The sequence below is a fragment of the Myotis daubentonii genome, chromosome 3 (assembly GCF_963259705.1).
Source record: "Myotis daubentonii chromosome 3, mMyoDau2.1, whole genome shotgun sequence".
Lineage (NCBI taxonomy): Eukaryota > Metazoa > Chordata > Mammalia > Chiroptera > Vespertilionidae > Myotis > Myotis daubentonii.
In genome coordinates this window covers 68,113,916-68,136,494 of record NC_081842.1, presented here as the reverse complement: position 1 = coordinate 68,136,494, position 22,579 = coordinate 68,113,916, and the positions used below count along the sequence as shown (strand labels likewise).

Genomic DNA, 22,579 nt, shown 5'->3' with positions numbered 1-22,579 from the left:
ATTTTATACCAAGAAAGGAGAGGGAAGTCTGTCCATCAGACTATGTAACATCAACCATCACCTAATGTAGTAAAGATCTCACGAAAAGGCAGGTTCATGGTTATCCAAATGTTTTATAACTATTACTCATCTTTTAGGGATATTTTATTTTCTTGTTTCCTATTGATCGTCACCGGAATAACAGGTTAAACAAGTAAATTTTATTTTAGTTATCCTTTAATTGAATTAAGGGGATGACTTTTTAAAAAAAAGTTTTCTGTCTTAAGGGAAAAAGACACACATGTGCCCTGGACATTTTTCCCAGTGGTTAGAGCATCGGCCCAAGGACCAAAGGGTTTCAGGTTCCATTCCTGGTCAAGGGCACATATCTAGGTTGCAGGTTTGATCCCTGGTCCCGTTTGGGGCACATGCGGGAGGCAACCAGTCAATGTGTCTCTCTAACATCAATGTTTCTCTCTCTCTCTCTCCCTCCCCCCTCCTCCTTCCCTTCCTACTCTCTCTCTAAAGATCAGTGGAAAATATATCCTCCAGTGAGGATTAAAAAAAACAACCAAAAACATACACATGTAACATGATCTATAATAATAAAAGCACAACATGCTAATTAGACTGGACGACCTTCCAGACGAAGCTGGGGCTGCGAGGGAAGCCCGAGTCCCGGGGGCCAGAGGGAAGCTGGTGCCAGCAGCCAGGAAAAGGAAGGCCTACTCTTGAACAAATTTCGTGCATCGGGCCTCCAGTCATTCTATAAATGCTTCGTTATCCAATAGGTGTAGTCCCAAACAAAATTTATTACAACAAACCAAGTTCAATTTCCTTCACAATTAAAAAGAATAAGCTCAGGGAACAAGTAATAAATACGTAACAGATTATTTATGTTCAATTCTTAATAAGAATGTTGTCACATTGAATAATTCATAGTTTCTTCAAAGTAAGAATCAAGTGCAATATTAACCATAAAATTATAAAACAAGTGATATCTAAAATTTAAAAGGCCACATACAATATATATCCATAGACCTAATGATGAAGAAATTAAATCCAACAATTTAAAATATTTACATTAAAATACATTTTTATTTTTACCTCATCGTAGCCAAACAACCATAGTCGTGGTGTCTGATAATATTTATCATAAGTGATATAAAGGTCATATGTTCTGGTTTGCAAAATAGCATCTTCACTTCCAGCATCAGTTTTAGCTTTACAAGCTTCTACTATTTTCCTTGTGTCTAGGGTAGCCTGGCAATAATAGAAAAAAAATTTACAACCATTAAAATCGCTATGAATGTGACATTTTAGAAAATCTATTTTTCTCACGCTATGTATTTATTTTTCAAAAGCAGATATAACTTAAAACTCAAAATTTTATATGCTTTGAAGAACTTATTTGAAATATCAAGGTATTAATAAAAACACTAATCCCTAACTTAATTCATTAAAAATTAACTAAAGAAAACTCAATTTACAAACCTCATCTGTTTCCAACAATCCACTCTCTTCATATTCTGTTGTAAAAAGCAACAAAAGATTAATCAAGTTCAAAATAATTTTGTAAACCAAATTATATATTATTTCAGAGTATCAATGAAAAACTGGGTTTTGCTTTTGTTTCTGACAATAACGAATAAATATATGTGAGAATCTATACATATTTCTACAACGGCAGCAACTCTACCTGGTAGAGAGCCAGACTGGGAGAAAGTCAGCATATTAAGGCTTGGTCTGTGCTACAGTTATTAATACCAACTGGCATAATAAAACTGTAAAGTCCTCAGGGACTCCATAGCATACACAAGGCTATTTATATAATTGCAAAAAACGTGCTCATTAAAGTCACCAGTGACTTCTACTTTGCTGAATCCAGTGCAAGAGTCCCAGTTTTCATCTTAATTGACCTTCCTTGGCGTCTAAGACACTCTATTTTTTGGGCTTTGCTCTCACCTTACTTTTTCTTCACTATCTCCTATGCTCGTTCCTCTTCATCATCTGGACCATTTAAAAAACAATACAAAAGAACACCAAAACTCTACAGTAACGAAGACTCAGTGTTTGGACCTTCTCTATCTACACTTACTCCTTGATGATTTATTTCACTCATCTCAATGGTTTTAAATGTTGACGACTCCCATATTTATTCCATGACTACAGACCTGAATACCTAATTGTTTAACTTATGGCTCAAATGAATGGCTAAGGGACATCACAAATATCACATTCCAAAACCAAGCTCCCAACTCCTCCTCCAAAGCTATTCAGTCCTCAAGTTTTCTCCATCGCAGTTAATGACATCACTCCATATGGACAGGTTAAAAACACTTGACTATTCTGTCTCGCTCATGCCACATTCATTCCAGCAGCAAATCCTTTTGCACTCCCTCCACCCTTAAATATGTCCAGAATTCTGGTTCTCATCATTTCCAATGTTGCCACTGAGTGTTTCGTTTAGATGGTCAAAACAGCCTCCTGTTATCCTATCCCCCTTTCAGTCTATTCTCAACACTGCAGTCACATTCTGTTAAAAATGTTAAATCTCATTCTAAGTTACTCCTCTACTTTGAAAAGCCCCCCACTGGTTTCTCATCTCACTTCTGAGTTAAAGCCAGAGCCCTACATGATCTGCCCCCAGATTACCTCTCTGACTCTCCTCTCACTTCTCTCTGAACATAGGAGCCTTCTCAGAGTATTTGATAAGCCACACATGCTCCCACTTCAGAACCTCTGCACTCCTCCTGAGATATCCAAATAGCTTGTTCACTTACTTCCTATAAGGCTTTACTCAAAAGGCATATTCTCAATGAGATTTTTCTTCATCAACCTATTTAAAAATTACAACATTCATCCCACCTTAAGACTCCCTTATTCTCCCCTTTATTTTCTCCCTAACACTTATAACCATCTAATACATACAGTAAATTATTTGCTTATGTATTGTTTTTGTTTATTGCTTTATCTCTAGCACCAAAAAGTATCTATACATAGATAATGTATTGCTCAATAAAAATTTGCTGAATCATGTTAAAATTTAGAACTCAATGGAGCAGAGTTCTTAATCCACATAAATTACAAATATTCCCAAATCAATATTCTAGTGTAATGAAAGCAAATCTGGAACACAGATACCTTCCATATCTGCAGCTTCTCCTTCATCTTCCTCTTCCTCCTCTTCACATAATGCTGAGCAATCTTGGAGTTTTATACTATCCTTTGAAATTAATTATATTTAAAGTCATTTCAATATGTTCATTAGTTCTAATGCCAAGCACTCACATGCCAGCACAGTGCTAACCAGTGAAAATTAAGAGTGATAAGACAGTTCTTATTCTTAAGAAACTCCTCCAGTGAGATGACAAACCCAAAAAACAATCATTAAAAGTGATGTGCTAAGGGCTGTGAAAAATATAAAAAGCATTATACAAGCACCATGAGTCATCTAAGTCAACCATTTAAAAATAGTTGCCAGTTGATTTAGTTAACCAATTCATTAGTATTAGAAAATCAATTAAAAGTTATATTAACTTAAACACATAATTCAAAGGACAAAAATTTATACATTTATAAATCACAATACACTTATATGTTAAATTTATTATTATAAATCAAACAGTATATTTTAATTTATGAACATACTGGCTGAATTAAGCAAATTACAACTGTTACAACACATACGATTTCAGTTCAATTTATTAACTATATTAGCACTAAAAAGAATAATGCTAGCCAAGACAAGCCTATACTGGTACATTTATTATTTTCACAAATTAATATTCTGAAATTCTGAAGTAAAAAAATTGGACTAGTTTTTACCTAATTTACAATTTCAATTAGGGATGATTTTATTTATCACTGGAAACTTAGATCATATACCAGTATGTCATTATTATACCAAAAACATGAAACACAGAAGAAAGTATCTGGATGATTATTTGATGAGCCAACATCTGACAAACTGGTCATTAAAGGAAACTTTAATTAATTCACCCCTAATGTCTTGGTAGGGCCAGACCAAATGATTTCTTGGCCCTCAGGCAGGATGTTCCCCACCCGTTATAGTACGACATAAATACGTTAAGTAACAGAGCAAGTACCATATTAACCACTATTGCATTTAGTAAAAATTCTTGAAAGAATTCCCATAAGCCTATCAAAACAATGTCATCCAAACTACTCTACCATTATCATTCCCCAAATCTGAAGCATATACACTAATGGCTGGAGTAAACAAGACGATCTCTTTTGACGCAGCAAAGCTGTTTCTCCTTAGTCATCCAAATTCTCCAAAATGTACAAATTCAAATGAACTGCACCCTAAGCAAACATAAAAGTGAATTTCTAGCAAGCATAAAATTGTGCACTGAAAAAAAATTAAACTTGTTTTAGTCTCTAACACTTTCTGTTAAGCCCCAGTTAAAAATCCCAAACGATTCAAATGACAAGAACATAAAAAGAATATCTTAAACTAGTAACTGGTTAAATATTTCATAAGGAAAAAAAGAGTACAATTATTCTGTCTATTCTATTCTCTCTGAGACTTGACTTAACAACATAATTAAGAAGACACGGGTAAAGGCATTTTGTATTATTTTTCATATAATTTCAAATAACTATATAAAAATATAAAGACAATGGCAATCATTTTCTCTTTAGAAATGAAAAGTTAATATAGTCTGAATTGAAAACTTTCAAGAAGAAAAATTCCATCCAATTATATACTTATACCTTGCCAACAAATTGTACAATAAAACCTACCTGATTTAGTTCTCACTCATGATTCAAAATGTTATGATTTTAAATGATGCTAAAGTTTACCTTTACATTTTCAAAAGCAAAAATATACTCATTAGCCATAAATTAAGAAAAAAATGATATAATTAGTAAATTGCTTAAGATAATTTTAAACTACAAAATTTAAACCACAGCATAACTATCTACTAATTAGCAAGTAAACTACTTCAAAAGCCTCCATTTACAGAACATTTGGCATTTATACTTAAAAATAAAAAGCTATTTTTTTTTAAAGTAGCCTAGAAGGCTTCTCAATTAGTAAAAATTAGTTTTTACTAGTTATAATTTCAAAAAATGTTTCTCTTAACCATACGACAGATTAAGGAAAAGAAGAGAAACACTGGGAAACAGTAGTGTTTTGGTATGCTGATACACAAAAATGGGGGTGGGGGGGTGAAGTTAGGATATAAAAGAGCTTGATAATAATCAGTTTGAAAAAAATGATGAGTAATCTTAAAATATATATATATATATATATATATATATATATATATATATATATATACATATATAAATAAATAAACTAGGTCATTGAATTTGGAAACATATTAATTAACCAGTACCTTGCTTTCCAGTGTAATCTCCTTAACTGCTTCGGTTATTCCTGTAATACCTGTTTAAAATTGTGCATAAAAGATTTAAGTTGTAAACATTTTTCTGACTCAAGCAATATAAAAACACTTAAAATTACTTAAATTCTGACAACTTCCCTGAAATGAGAAGCTAATATTAGCAACAATTTTATGAATGAATTCAATAGAAATAAATAATCCCAAAGGTACTTCTCAAATTTTTTAAAAAATAAAAGAATACCAATTTGATATTTTACCATGAATTATCCTATTTTATCATCCCTCATTTACTATTCATTTACTTTGCTTATGAATCTCTATAAAAAATACATATTCATCCTCAAAAATGAGTAGATTAAGAGACTATAGGATGCACATTTACATTTTATTAAAACCTACATTGGAATTTTCTCAACAAGGTATTAGTTATATTACTATGCCATTTGCTTCAGAAATCTAGGATGCCCAGAAGTACTAATACTATATCACATTTATGCAGGGCTTTCTGTTTTACTGTTTCCACATCTTATTTAATCCTTACACTGTCCTGTGTGCTAATTAAGATAATAATTTCTCCCTACGAAGAAATAAAGTCTCTAGACAGGTAAAATAACTTGAGTCTCACAGCTAGTTAAGTGAGATACTGGAATTCAAATCCACACATTCTGAGTTTTGGTTGAAAGCTCTAACCACTACACCTGATTAAACAATTACCTCAGAACCTATTTGTCTCAATGAAGGTGGCCTTAAGCATATAACGGAACAACAAGTCAGCTAAATAGTATTTCTAACCCAAAATATATGTCAGTGTTCTCACTTAAATAGTTCAAAAAGGATGAAAATAGTAAAGAAAAAACCCTACATTAAAAAATATGCTCTGCTCCTTTGTTAATCTTCTAAAATCTTGATATCATCTGTCAGTATGTCAAAACCAAAAAAATGATTTACTTTCACAAATGGAAAATGCCACAATTCACTCTAACATAGAGCTTTTACTTGATATTTTTCTAAAAATTACTATATAATAGGTATGATTACTTCATAACAGTAAAAACCAAATCTTAGCATATTGTATTGGTATTATAAAACAACTAGAGGCCCAGTGCATGAAAATTCATGCACTGGAGGGGGGTTCCCTCAGCCCGGCCTGTCTCCTCTCACAGTCCAGGAGCCCTCAGGGGCGGGAGACGACCCAGTGATCAGGGGAAGGTGATGCCCCATCAAACCTCTGCTGCTGCCACTGCCAGCAGTGCAAGCCTTGGCTGGCTCTGGTTACCTGAGCCTCAGGCCAGCCCTGGGCAGCTGGGCAGCCGACATCTGAGGCTTGCCTGCACCTCGGGCTGGCCCTGGGTGGCTGGGGGGCTGGGGGACTCCGGAGGCAGGCTGGAGGACACCTTAGGTGGGCCCGGCCTTGCCGTGTGCCTGCCGCCCCGGCGGGGCTGAGGGAACTTAGCGCTGCCATCTTGTGGCTGTGGGCACCACCATCTTTGAAGGTGTGGTAGTCAATTAGCATATTCCCTCTTATTGGCTGTGGGCACCGCCATCTTTGAGGGAGGGGCAGTCAATTAGCATATTCCCTCCTTATTGGCTGTGGGCGCCGCCATCTTTGCGAGGGTGTGAGTGTCAATTAGGATATTCCCTCTTTATTAGGATTCGCTGAATCCAGTATACAGAAACAAAGTAAATAAACTTCTTCAACCTGTCTAAATATGATACAGTATCTCATTAAATCACTTTTCTAAAAGTAGGATATATTGGCAAAAATGTCCAGTGACTCTAATGAGGATAATACTCTCAAGGGCTGTGATGGTTAATTTTACATCAATTTGGCTAGGTTATGTGTCCAGATATATGGTCAAACACCAGTTTAAATGTAGCCGTGCAGGTATTTTTTAGATATTATTAACATTTAAATCAGTAGACTTTGAATAAAGCAGATTACTATCCTCCATAATGTGAGTAGGCCTCATCCAATTAATTGAAGGAATTTCACCTCCAAACTGCTTTTAGACTCGAGCTGTAGCAATCAACCCTTACCTAGATCTTCAGCCTGCTGGCAAGCCTGCCCTATAAACCAGACTTGTAAGCTCCCACAATCACATAAGCCAATTCTTAAAAATACATCTATCTACACCTATATCTATAATCTATTTTCTCTATCCATATCTACATTCTGTTGATTCTGTTTCTCTGGAGAACCATGACTAATATAATAAAAGAGAAACATGTAAATTGACTGTCCCTCCACTACGCTCACCAGCCAATCAGGAATGAGTATGCAAATTAACCGGACAAAGATGGTGGGTTAATTTGCATACACAGGCGCAGGGCAGAGAGCAGAGCAGGCGAGCCGGCAACTTGGGGGAACGTAGCTCCCTCGGTCGCTGCCCTAAGCCGCCGGGTGAAGAGCAAAGCCGGAGAGCTGGCAGAGAGTTGAGTAGCTTGGAGAACTTGGCTCCCCAAGCCGCCAGACAAAGAGCAGAGAGGGAGACCTGGCGGCTTGGAGGACTTGGCAGAGTGGGAGGCCATGGGACGGAGACAGAGCAGGAAGGGAAAACCAAGAGCGCAGGGAGCACCAAGAATTCTGGGAATAGTAGTTCTGGTGGCAGCCCCAGGACAAGAAGCGGAAGCCCAGAGTGCAGGGGGCACCAGGAATGCTGGGAATTGTAGTTCTGGTGGCAGATGGATCTCCTAGACACTAGAGCAGCCGTGGGCAAACTACGGCCCGCGGGCCGGATCCGGCCCGTTCGGCTGTTCTATCCGGCCTGCGGGCCAGATCCATAAGAGCGGAGGGTTCTCTTGCTTTCCCCTCCGCTCCTTCACCAGCAGCAGTGTTAACATAGCAACGTCGGGAAACACAGCCACAGCTCCTTCTTCTGAGTCCAGTTTAAGAACCCATTGTGGCCCTCGAGTCAAAAAGTTTGCCCACCCCTGCACTAGAGCAAAGTGAGCCTGGAACAAGTTACTGTTGCAGTGGGGAATGGAGGGAAAACAAAGGTGAGAGACATAAGTAAAATCAGAGTGTCTAGGAAAAATTAAAGGGAAGATATCCTAAAACTTCCAGGAAATCTCCACCAATGAAGCAAAGAAAAAAAAAGCCTCTATTATTCTGTGAGCAACAAACCAAACTGGGTTGGGGGTCTCAGACAATTTGCTCATAAGATTGCAAAGACAGACAGAAACTCCCGGATTGGAGAGGGCGCAGGACGAGCTAAGGGACCCACCCCCAATGCACGAATCTTCGTGCACTGGGCCCCCAGGGACTAATATAAGGGCTAAGACAAATAAAAAAAACTGAAAGAAGTGAAGCACAGAGGAAGCAAAAAACTCTGAGGTGACAAGGAACCAGGTACCTCACCTTGTGAGTCAATAGAAGCATTGTTTAATCAAATCAGAACACAGTTTAACCCTGAAATTCTAAGGTAATCTCTCATAAACATTAGTTACAACTTATTATGTATATCCAATTAACTGCAGTAGAACACTAAGTTGTTTTCCATATATGAAAATGTTACTTGTCCCCATCAGCAAAACAACCATTTTTTTAGTTGTCAATTTTCTGTAATAGACTTTTGTCAATCCAATCATATTGACACCAATTTATCTCTGTAATGAAGGCTTTTGTAAATATGCACATAGATTTTTGGGACAGGGATTAAGGAATAAAATACAACTAAAAAACAGAGTAACTAATTAACTTTACATCAGAAACATAGTGGTATAACCAATGACTATAGTCAGTCAACAGACAATTTCCCATGGATGTCCTGCCCAGTCAGGGGGAAACTAAAGCAGAACAGCTGAATAACTTTGGAAATGATAAAAATAAATAAATGGGCAAAGAGAATGATTTTGAAATTAGTTTAAAAATTTGCTATTCTCTTTAGGCTTTGACATAACAACATTCAACTCATTAAGAAACAAGTGAGTTTCAAATCAAGCAGTCCACGTTCTGAACCTGTGCCTATTATCACCATGAATAAACAGATGGCAGTGTCCCTTATCCAGAGTAAAGGACAAACTGACATACCAAGGTTCTTCTTCCTGGACAGATTACTTAGCCTGTCTATTGCAGTAGATCTCAATTCAAGGGCAGCAATTTTGGCCTTCATGGTATAATGGCAATGCCTGGAGGCATTTTTGGTTGTCACAACTGTAAGACTTCTACTAGCATCTAGTGGGTACAGCCCAGAGATACTGCTAAACATTCTGCATTATACACAAAATGCTACAACAAAGAACTACCCAGCTCAAAACGTTAACAGTGCTAAAGTTGAGAAACCGTGCTCTACCACTACTTTTGATATGCCTCCTACTCTCCAGGGCTTACAGGGAGAAAACTTATTTTTAGTATCCTCGATTTAAACTCAGAACATACTTTTCTTCAATAAAACTAAGTCCCCCATAAATGTTAGCTACAGCAGTACATAAAATGCATTTCCATGCATTTTACTTGGAATAAAAAAATCATATTCAGAATTCCAAACAACTTATGCAAGCAAACACTTCTGAATGGCTTCAATTTAGTCAAATCCTTTAACAAAAATTTGTTGAATAACTTCTGTACCAGATACTATGTAGATATTGAGGATTCAACAATGAATCTATACCATCATGGTTTTTACAAACCTCTTAGTAGACATTAAAAAAATAATTATTAAATACTTTTAAATGCCAGGTATAAAGTAAACATGAATATGGTTCCTGTCCTAAAACTCATCATCCAGCAATGGAATGACATGCAAATAAGGGATCTGAAGTAAAGTAGTATGCATACTCAGTCTTTTTTTATTTATTAATTTTAGAGAGGAGAGGAAAGGGAAGGAAGGGAGGGAGGGAGGAAGAGAGAAACACCATCCACTGCTCCACCCATCTATGCATTCATTGGTTGATTCTTGTATGTGCCCTGACCCAGGATCAAACCCGCAACCTTGGTGTATTAGGATGACGCTCTAACCAAATAAGCTATCTGGCCAGGGCCACATAATCAGTATTTTTAATTGGCTTTCTTCCTTTCTTTAGAAATAAAGACGATGATATGGGTATTTTCAAATTGCTTATGAAGTAGCAATACTATAGAAATATGGTATACTTCAAGAGGATTTTTTTCTAATTTGTCCTCCCTGCTTCTTTTTTGGTAAGTCTACTGTGCCTTATATATGCTTTTCTTTATTTAAATCAAAACTGTTATAAAAGATTATAAAAGTTTTTAAAAATTTAAATCATATGTATGTCATTCTATTTGCCTCTTACCTGTGTTATGATAAGTATCTACCCATCCTCCATCACCATCATCCTCTTCAATGATGGCTTCCAATTCATCTGAATATTCCATCTGCTTGCACCGCTTGTAACATGGCACTATAAAAAATGGCAAATGCTATTAGAAGCACATAATCTGCTTCCTATAAATCCATTTTTAAAAAGATAAAGTTTATACCATAAAATATAGCTTTGCCACCAAAATATTAAGGGAATATTAGTTCTCCTCTAATGAAAATGATTAATTAAAGAGTTACATTTAGCCTACAGACACATAAATTATCTGACCACATTTATCTTTCCCTAAGTAGCTTTTGTTGTTGTTGTTAATCCTCACCTGAGGATATATTTGCCATTGATTTTTATAGAGGGTGGAAGGGAGAGATGGAGAGAGAGAGAAACATCAATATGAGAGAGACACATTGATTTGTTGCCTCTGGCATGCGCCCCTGACTGGGGCCAGGAACAAACCTGGAACCCAGGTACAAACCACTGACCAGGAATCAAACCCGTGATTCTTTGGTGCTCAGCCTGATGCTTTTATCACTGAGCCACACCAGCCAGGGCTAAATAGCTTATTTTTAGAAGACAAGTAGAAAGGCTTTACTGGGAGTGTTCTATAAATTCTTTATCCTAATGGTCTGTGAAAACTGCAAACTGAAGCCAGAGATGACATTATTCAACTTCAGGCTAATGAATAATAACAATTTTAATAGCTTTACTCTCAGAACATGAAGGCACCACCTGCCATTCTCAGAGGTGGTAGAGGTGACCTTCAGCTATTCATAATGAGCAAACCAGGATAAAATTCACTGCTAAATCTTACTCTATTGTACAATATTGGTATTGAGTTTCTGGTATATCAAATGTTTCAATTAACAGGTATTATTATTATACATATATGCCTAAAATTAAATCATTATAAGGCAAAAACATGATGTATGGTCAAGAAATTGCTATAAATATCCTGATTTTTTTAAAACAAGCAGTATATAAATTATTAATTCTAATAAATATGCTGTAGGAAAGAAACTGATATTTTATACATATTTTGCCCTTTCATTCTAATGAGTAAATTAGAATGAAAATCAATGTATTATTATATGATTAGAGAGGGATTATAACAACTTTGTATTGTTTACAAATTAACTTTATAAATAAAATGCTATCTGTTTCAAAAACATATTTTGTACCATAGGCAATCTTTTAATGACATTATGGATAACAAAATCTTTAGCTTTAAGTTTTTAGATGTCCAAGTTAGTATCAATTTCATCTTCCATAAAAATTTTAAATCTAAAGAGGATCAAAGTTAAATAGCTAAAAATATAGTAAAGTCAACTTAAAAATAATTTAATTAGAAGTCTAACTCTGATTAGGACCCTTTTCCTCCATATTTTAAAACTAGACATTTTGGGCAAAAATAACAAGAAAGGAGATGAAAATCAGATAAGGAAAAAAAAATACCTCAGCAATAAAAAAACCCAGAGCTTCATTAAATTTCTAAATTTGTCTGAAATCAGCTGTACTTACAGCTCTGAGCACAAATTAAGATCATAAGGTGTTTTTTTAAATATATAACTGCAAAATTTACTAATAAATGCAACATAATTCTTACCATTTTTGGTGACCAAAAATTGTTTGCCTGTTGGTAGGTATGCCTTCACTTTCAATTCTTCCCCTGTAGCCCTTTAAAAAAAATGAGAAGCATCAAAATACAAAATAAAATAAAACTTTAAAGGCAAAGATAGAACAGAAGATATCACATGTAAATCTCAAAACTACACAATCTACACCCCTGAAAAAACTGTTTTAGGCAAAATACCATTAAAGTGATATACATCAGAGCATCAAAGAACACAGAACTATTATAAATTAAATGTACTAAGAGATACAAACAACAGACCTAAGAGAATTTGGATTAAATATTAGACAAAAAATACAAAATAATATAGAATGACTATTATGTTTGCCTCTGAATAAAAATAAAATGTTTTTAGTGAGTATAATCTCATTCAGATTTTTAATCCTAAAGTACTGCTCATCTTGAGACCAAGAGGCTGAATAATAGTTGCATGACATTACATAACAAAGTAGGTGGTTAGCAAGATCTGTTCCTACCACACTATTAAAATTGGAACTAAGATATAAAATATACTTTGAATCACTGAACACAAAAAAAACTTGTACTGAGTGCTTATTAAATATAGGATTTAGAACTCTAACATGCATATTTTTATATTCACCCAAGGATATGTTTTTATTGATTTGAGAGAAAAAGAGAGTAAGAGAGAGAAACATCCGTGTGCTAGATAGACATCGACTGGTTGCCTCCCATACACAGCCCGACTGGGATTTGAACCCACAACCTAGGTATGTGCCCTGACTGGGAATCAAACTTGCAACCTTTTGATATAAGGGACAACATTCCAATCAAATGAGCCACACGGCCAAGGCTAATATGAATTGTTTTTATTTAATCCTCAGAACCCTAAGAGGTGGGTAACGTTAATATCCCCTTTTTATAGGTAAGTAAACAGAGCTTAAAGAAGATTGCCCACAGTTACAAAACCAGAAAGTGGAAGAGCCAAGTGAGTCCAAGGCCCCAGCTTTTAAACACTACGCCCTCTGTGGGTCATTTCCAATTTTTCAGTGCTGCTCTCTGGAATATCTCATTAAGAATTTGCTCAAAGAATCTCATGTGGATCAAAGAATCTTCTACTGGAATTGGGCAGAGCTGGGATAGTATATGATGTCTATCACAATCACATGAACATAAATTTGGAGTCCTGCTGTGTTCTTTCTCGAGCTTCAGTCTAAAGCTCAAACCATCTATTTGAGCACAAAATAAAGCTAAGTAGTTATCTAGGCACCTTTGGACCTTTCCCAGAGGTCAAATTCAACAATGCCATGACACTCCCTGAAGTTCTGAGAGACGATGATATGATAAAGTCATGATGACACTTACAGACATGAAAGATATATAGCAAGAAAATATTGTTTCAAACACTGATTTAAAATAAATTGTTCCTTTGGCTTTAGGAGTTCAGCTGGAAGTGTGGACATTGGAGTGGGGTTAAGTTCTAAGTTAAAATGAAATTATTTCAACCACTGCAATTCATAAAGTATAATTATAAACTACCACCAGTTAAAGAAGATCCTGCACATATATCTAATCCCTGTAACAATACTATATATCATATGTCTAAATTAGATAATTAAAGAATATAATAAAGAAACCTGAAAAAGAAAATGTGTTACCATACTGAAGATCCTAAATTAGTTATGTTTACAAAATGAATATTATTTTAAACTTTATATACCTATTTGACTTTTTAAAATACGTAAAATATAGACCAGACCTAGGTAAATATAGTTTTAACTTACAATTTAGGATAAGGGGGGGAAAAAGTCAACCAATCTTATTAAATCAGAGATATTCTATGATATTAGCTCAGTTTTAAATATGGAACAGAAATACATATAGGAAAGACAAGGACATAAAAATAAATAAATCTGACACCTTGGCCTTGATATTTAAGAAACAATGCTCTAAAAGATAAAGAGCAATCTATATATATAAAAGGGTAATATGCAAATTGACTGGACAGCTGAACGACTGGTTGGCTATGATGCGCACTGACCACCAGAGGGCAGATGCTCAATGCAGGAGCTGCCTCCGGCCCACAGGTCCCAATCACCTGATGGGGAACCGGGAACCAGGGGTGGGTGGCGGCGGACATGGGCGGCGCTGGGGCCCCAATCGCCCTGCCGGTTGCCCCACACACAGAGGGCGACCTGCAGCAGCGGCGGTGGAGGGCAGGGCTGGCTGCCGGCAGCCGGGGAAGATCGGCTCTGATCACAGGCTAGGCCTAGAGACCCTACCTGTGCACGAATTTCGTGCGCCAGGCCTCTAGTTGATAATAAGCAATAACAACTGTGTGAGGTATGTGTTAAATATAAAAATTAAGGGAAAGACAAAAGCAAATATTGTACTTCTTTAAGCTCTTTAGATATTAAGGAAAATTGATCAATTAGAACCTGGTTAGTTCTAGAAACACTTCTCCCAAATCAAAAACTGTGCCTTTCAACTATAATTGAAAAAGTGTCATTGAAAGAAAAAAAGGCTATAATAAGTTAACAACTTATATTTAAACTAAATAATAATTGCAAATATTTCTAGAACAATTATATAGTTCTGCCAATATTGAGATCACTTTTCCAGGAACTGTCTGGTGGTTTTACTATGAGTACGTAAAAGTAATAAAACTGCATTTTTTAAAACACATTCTGCAATTATTCAGAATATTTAAAATATGTTATGAGATTAGCTAAGTTGCTTAAACTACTTTTCTAAAAAGTTAATAAAGAAAATAAAACATTTTAAAAAATCTATTACCAGAAGATTTTCAATGAAGACATTAGTCAATATGAAACTTTAAAACTTTTGAGTTAATTCCTAAAACGGATGTATTCTTTTGAACTTTAATAAAATGAAAAAGATGAGCTAATCAAATTTATAATCTCTTGAACATGATTTTTTAAAAGCACTATAAAGAAATGAAATCCTAGTAAAGGAAGTGAAGGCATTTATCTCAAAAATACCCATCTTTTGTGCTAAGAGAGCAAAACAAAACAGGTGTAATGCCCAATTTTTCTTCCTTTACTTTCACATTACAGGGAACCGTTTAATAGAAAACTCTATTAAAGAGGATTAGACTGGTCATTCCAATTTTCATGTCCTAACCAATTTTTCAAACTGCCATAGTCATGAAGTCATACTTTTATTAATTTTATATTCTTCACCCGAGATTACTTACCATTGCCATGTTGGACAGTGGTGAACTAAGTGATCTCCAGCTGCCACAAACTATGTGGATTTAGAAGGAATATGAAAAAAGGGAAAAAGAAAAATTGAACATTACTGAATATAAGTTGGCAAAATACCAAAGCGAGCATCTTGTGTATTCTTGATACCCAATAATCAATTTAAATACAAACAGCACCAAATCTGCTCTACCAGCCGGAAGATTTATTATTATTATTAGAACTGAAAAAATTTTAACATCCATAAGTTTAAATTTGGAACAAAAAAACCACTGAATGCTATTATTTTAATCCGTTTTTATACCTAGATTAAATGCCAAAGCATACATATCATGAAATGTATAAAGTTGACATTATAGGATTCAAAATGTCAAAAATCATTTTATAGAGAAATAAAATGTAGAGAGATTATTCCTAGAGGACGAAAAGTCAAAGAAGATCTTCAAAAAAATTACTAAATAGATACATGTCTCATATAAGAATAGTTTTTACATCACATTTCTTTCTCTTTCTTTCTCTCTCTCTCTCTCGCTTCCTCTCTCTCTCTGTTTTCTTAAGGTAACAGCCAATTTTGAAAGCTTTTCACAGTCTTAAAGGAATATTAACAAGAGTGAGAAATGTAGTGCCAAATAATGGGGGAAATTTAGAAGTTTTTATACTGACTAAGAAAACACCGAGACAATTCAGAAATTGAATTCTCTAACAAACTTTGGACTCTCTGGGCATATTGAACATTGAACAAGTTTTTGTTTGTTGTTTCTTTGTTTTTGTTTTTCTTCAAAAAATAAAAACCAGACTCAGGAAGAAATAGTTTAATCTTTTCAGAATTTCTATTATACATATAAACTATTCTTGCTACAAGATAGAAATCTTGTTTATTCTTGAAAGCAGAAAATGAAAGTCTGTTAAGCATAATTGCAGTATCCCAACTCAAACAATATGCACACATACTTTCCCAATTATTATTTCACAACAACTCTAACTTAAAATCATGTATTTTTCCTGGGTTTATTACACAGCAACAAATTGCAATGTCTTTAATTTTGTAATGTCTTTCTGAGAAAAGTCAGACTGTGTATAATACTCTATTTTAATTTGAGAGAGTAAAGCTCTATAAAGTAAGCATTCTGAGAGTAATTTCCCAAAAAGACACAATAACAAGATTTAGCATTGTATTCCCAACAGCAACTGTTTGTGTTCTTTTATTTTACCTTTACAAATGTTTCTGTTCTTTTATTTCAAAGAATCCTTTTTATTACTTAAACTGATCAGGCAAAGACAAAAACCCAAATGAAAACAATACTCTCTTCCCCAGGTTTTCAGCATTTTGAGTCTTTTCGACCAGATGCTGCATTTAACACTGTAGTTATCAGAAACTTATTTAGCACCATCAAAAGAATATTAATTTAACAAAATGCAAGCAAAACAATGAATTACAAATTTAAAAAACTTCTTTACTGATACTGCCTTGATGTCATAAGACTAATATTTTATTCCATGGAAACTCTGGTAGCATCTATTAAAAAATAATACGAACACTAGAAGGTAAGGAAAACTATGAAACAGTGGTTCTCAACCTTGGCTGCACATTAGACTCACCTAGGAATCTTTTTAAAATCCTGATTTCTGGGCCACATCCACTAGAAATTCTGTTTCTTTGTTACTAATGTTGTGGCCTCAATAACAAAGAAACAGAATTTCCGGAGGATGAGGCCCAGAAATCAGAATTTTGAAAAGATTCCCAGGTGATTCTAATGTGCAGCCAAGTTTGAGAACCACTGCTCTAAAAGAACATAGAATTGTACTGATGATTAATACATATGTACATTTGCCCTCATTAGCAATGGCCATTATTAAATGTTTCATATGTTCAAGTGAAATAAAATGTAAGACAAAAACTCAAACTTCTAAATTTTCAACATTTTCTCCAGTAGCTTTCTTACTGATTAAATATTATATAACACTGAATAACTCCCAACAAGATTGAATCAACATTTTGGTGAGCAACTTTATTTTTGAAGCTACTCTTTATTACTATATTCAATCAAGTCATACACACGCTATACATTAAAGTATTTTTAATAAACAATACTATATTGAATAATGCCTGACCCTCTTTTAAACACAAGACTTCCACACCTCTCAAAGAAAACAAAAAGATATCTGGAGGCTGACAGCCAGAAGCCTAGAAATAGTAAGAGAAAACAAAAAACTCAGTATAGTATTTAACTAAAACAAATTATGTCTTCTCATTTTCCTCCTCTAGAGTCATTCTAATTTAACTCAATCCTATCATTGTGCTCTATCCCAATTCAGCATTATGTGGTTGGGACCCAGGTGGGCTAGTTATGCCTTGAATTTTTTTTAAAAAGGGGAAAATTTACTAGGTGTACTGGTTAATAATGCGGATTTTTTTTCAACAGATGGAGTTACACATACGTTGATATATATGTGATTTGGTATGTATGCTATTTTGTTGTATTGACAACAAGCTTCAAAACTTCATGTCATATTTTCTGAAGGTGTTAACATCATAAATATTTTTACACTTAAAAATGTCGAATTTCATGCCAAAAAAAAGAGCATTTGTGGGAAGTTATAATTCATTATTTTGAAGAAAAGTGCTGCTGAATACTTTGGGAAGCTTACGGTGAACATGCTCCATCTCAAGGTACTTGTGAATGCTGGCTTAAACGTTTTGAAAGTGATGATTTCAATGTGAAAGACCAAGAGCATCCAGGTCAACTGAAAAAAGTTTGAAGACCAACAATTACAAGCATTATTGTATGAAGTTGCATGTCAAACTCAAAAGCAACTTGCAGAAAGATTAATGTTGCTCAGCAAACAATTTCCAATCGTTTACAAGCAATGGGAAAGATTTTAAAGGAAGGAAAATGGGTGCCACATCAACTGAATGAAAGACAAATGGAAAAGCGAAAAGTCATCAGTAAAATGTTCCTTCAAAGGCACGAAAAAAAGTCTTTTTTGCATCGAATTGTGACTGGCGATGAAAAGTGGATTTATTTTGAGAATCCCAAATGCACAAAATCATGGGTTGATCCAGGTCAACCATCAACATCGACTGCAAGGCCAAACAGCTTCAGAAAGAAGACAATGCTCGCGTTTGGTGGGATCAGGAAGGTGTGGTGTATTATGAGCTTCTAAAACCAGGTGAAATCATTAATAATGATCGCTACCAACAACAAATAATCAATTTGAACCATGCTTTGATCGTGAAACGACCAGAATGTGCCAGAAGACACGGCAAAGTAATTTTGCTTCATGATAACGCACCATCACACACTTCAAAACCAGTTAAAGACACGTTAAAAGATCTTGCCTGGGAAGTATTAACCCACCCCCTGTATTCACCAAACCTCACTCCTTCAGATTACCACTTGTTACGATCAATGGCACATGCACTTTCTGAGCAGCACTTCAAAACATAGGAAGAAGTGGAAAATTTGGTCTCTGAATGGTTTGCCTCAAAACAAGGAAAGTTCTATTGGGACGGTATCCATAAATTACCTGAAAGATGGGGGAAATGTGTAGCTAGTGATGGACATTACTTTGAATGAAGCACTTTTGATGTTTCTCTTGAAATTATCTTGTTTTCTTTGATTACAAAATCCACTATTATTAACCAGTACACCCAGTATTACTCACTTCATGATACAATTAAGTGTTAACAGTTATTCAACCTAGGATTAGTAGCTTAACTCTAATAACCAATGATATGGATCTCTAACTCATCTATTTAGTAATTAGTCATCTTCACATAGAGATAAAACCAGAGAGTCCAAAAAGGACAGCATACTTTCATCTCTGCTCTTGACTGCAGATACTTGGTTTCAAGAGTCTTGTCTACATTACACCTTCGTTGGACAAGAACATTAAGATGCTTACCATCAAAACTTAGTTTTAATTGGCATTCAAAATATTGAACTCATGATGCCTAAGGTAGAATGGGTCTGTCAGAAGATGTCTAGCCATGACCCCTCATTTTATAAATAAGGAAACATGAGGCCTGTGCCTCGTTATCTTCATTGATTTGTCCAAGTCAGAATAGGAGAAATTAGAGAAATTGGTCTGGAAGGCAGATCTCCTAGTTTCTTTCCACACCACTATGTGTCTTCACTAAAAATAAAGACAATTTTAGATAAAAGATCAACATTCTTGGAACTCACAAGGATTTGGCACTGAAGAAATTCCATCACAATGGAAAACTGAAAGATCAGTTAATTCTCTAGTTTGAGGTCCTGGAATTTACAGCAATAGCCAATCATAAAACAAGGTTTATTTCAAAAAGTTTCTCTCAAAACAATGATTATGTTCTATTGCCAATTAGTGGTACTTTTAATGAGAGTTCAAAGTGAAGCTTAATAAATTCTTTGCCATTTATTAAGATTAAAAAATAAGTCTGATGCAATCATAACCATTCATAGAACTGGAGTCTAAAAGGACTTTTAGGTCAGTATTCATTCCACTAACGATGACAAAATAACTACCTAAAGGAAAGAGAACACTTTTATTATATAGATTTGGTGAGCAAGTAAAATGACTCCTTTGAAATAATTCTTCATTAAAAGTTCAATAAAACTCAACAGGCCTATAAAACAGCCATCAGTTTCAGCATTAAGCAGAGTTAATATTACTGAGTTGGGAGAAAAAGTGAAAGAATGGTGAGAAAAAAATCCTCATTAAATATGTAGAAATAAAATGTTTAAGCTAAATACTGAGAGACAAACTTAATATCCAAGCAGTGAACCAAAGTTTCCAAATGGAAAGTCATGAAAACTCATGTTTGATTAGACAAAGGCAAGACAACAAAGGCCACAGAGTCCACTGCTCGATACAGCACAAACACGAGTGAAGGATAAGTGACGATAGGAATATTTTCCATTCCCTCTTCCACCCTCACTTCCAAATAAAAAGGAACTACAGAGAAATATGAGAAGTGGCAAATCAAGAGGGAAGTTACATCTTCTATGGGAAGTAGAAAACTCTATATAGTTGCTAATGCAGTCAACAGAATCTACTTTTACTCAAATCTAAATTAAAGTTAAATATTTTTTTTCTTAATAGTAAAAAAGCCACACAGTTAAATATAATTGTAAAATATCATAGCTTCAAAATATCTTCAACACTCACCTCTTCTGGGGTGATAACACCTGTTTCCTTAAATTTTGATTCCTAAAGTGAGCAAAAAGAATAACAGTATTATACTACTTTCACTTTCAAATTAAAAATGTTTTTGAGCAGCTGTTTGCCTGGCAGCCTTCTAGGCAATGGAGCACATATAAAAAAGGAATATATCACTGGTACCTGACCTCAAGAAATATATATGTCTAGTGGAGAAAACTGACATGAAAATAATTTCAAAACAATAATTTGGGGAAATCACAAATATCTTTATTTTACAGAACAGTAAAAATGTCTTAAAGATGTTTAGACATCCCACAATCCAGCCAACATTTCATTTAAATGGAATAATATTAGAAACCAAACCTATAAGTTGTAAGTCATTTAATACTTTTCCGTTATTTCCACCTCCAGGGTACTAATGCAATATTCTCTTCGCTAAAGCAAGGATGTTACCTATCAAATATTTCTAAGTTTTTAAGTTATATGTAAGATTTTGTGGTAGAGTCTGAAGAAATGCAAAGGTTCATTTATGAACATTATTCATTCAACAAATATTAAGTGAACAACTATGTGCACTATTTGAGTTAATGGGGGTATAGGAGTAAATAAAATGGAGCAAACTCATCTTTGTGCTCATAAGAACTTTAGACTTTCTAGTGGAGGGACAAAAGCCAAATGGTAATGAATACCATGAATAAAAATGAGGCAGAGAGGAAAACGGACTGGTCCAGGGTGTAAGGAGAGGTCAGAGATGGTCAGAGAACAAAGACTTCACTGATAGAGAACTACTGAACAGAGACCTTAGGAAAGGAACCAGCCGCAAGGCTGTCTGGGCGAAGAGCGTTTCAGGTAGACGGAAGGGCAAATGCAAAACCTGAGGCAAGAGAGGCTTGATGGAGAAACAAAAATAGGTCAGACTGGCTTAAGCGAAAGTGAGCAAAGGATAGAGTGGTAGGTGCCAGTCGATAGGGGCCTTCTACCAAGAGGCCTGGAGATCATTGTGAAGAGTTTGGCTTTTACTGTACCTATGTCTCTCAAACCATGGTTTTTCTTAATTTTTACCTACTAGGAAAAATAATTATTTCTTTCCCAGGGATTTAGTGTGTGTGTGTGTGTGTGTGTGTGTGTGTTTTCCTTGCCTTCCTATATCTGGTAGGAAACTATAAGTATTCTCTCTGTAAACCAACAAGTTTGCACAGGGAGGGGCAAGGAGAGGGCCATTAATTCTGCTTTCTTTATTACTAAAAATACATACTGACAAGCTAACATTTCCTTAACAGTTTGGTTAAGAATTTCCTAAAACACAATTCTATGTTATAAGATCAATAAAATACAACTGGCCAATAAAATAGCAGTTTTGTACTTAATTTAGAACGTTTTTTTCTTTTACTCCCCTCTTCCCGAAACTAAAAAGTTGTAACAACCATGTATCATTTAAATGCTGTATACCTAGGTCCTAGGTAGACAGTTTTCTGAAAAGGTGACATAATATGCAAAATAATCATGTTTCAACTGTCAAGATGGTTTTCAAATTCAAATGGACTGAATAATCTCAATTAAGATGGGTTTCACAGTAAACAAATATAAGCATAGCAAGGGTTGAAATTCTCATTTGTAAACTTTTCTGACTTTTTTTTTTAATTTGGTCTAACAAGGTATCATTTTAAAATCAGTCTCAGAAATAAACATGAAAAGAGTTCAGAACTAACATTTCCCTTTGCCATGGGAAAGGAGCAAAGTAAAAGGGTCCACTATTCTTCTTAGTGTACCAGAATAGCTTCCTGAATAAAGAGAACCATTTCCATGGATACTTCACCCCCACACCAAGATTTGCAAAATGTTAGTGGAAAGCTTAAAAAAACAACAACATTAAACAAGAACTCACTATTCAGCCATTATAACTGCTCACTTTTCGGAAAGGAAAAAATAAAGTTGCAATAACAAACTTTACTCTAAAACAATTATATAATAAACACTTGAATACACTT

General features: G+C 34.9%; 1 protein-coding gene across 1 annotated transcript in view; it reads right to left on the bottom strand.

Annotated features, from left to right (window-relative positions):
- ATG3 (autophagy related 3) overlaps window positions 1-22,579 on the bottom strand; it is a 28,267-nt gene that overhangs the window by 4,476 nt on the left and 1,212 nt on the right. Inside the window, exons 2-9 of the mRNA XM_059687859.1 lie at window positions 20,598-20,639; window positions 15,440-15,489; window positions 12,238-12,308; window positions 10,611-10,718; window positions 5,349-5,398; window positions 3,124-3,205; window positions 1,474-1,508; window positions 1,087-1,242 (exon numbers count right to left, since the gene is read on the bottom strand). Of these exons, the coding sequence (XP_059543842.1) occupies window positions 1,087-1,242; window positions 1,474-1,508; window positions 3,124-3,205; window positions 5,349-5,398; window positions 10,611-10,718; window positions 12,238-12,308; window positions 15,440-15,489; window positions 20,598-20,639 (594 nt within the window). The remainder of the gene's footprint in view (window positions 1-1,086; window positions 1,243-1,473; window positions 1,509-3,123; window positions 3,206-5,348; window positions 5,399-10,610; window positions 10,719-12,237; window positions 12,309-15,439; window positions 15,490-20,597; window positions 20,640-22,579) is intronic.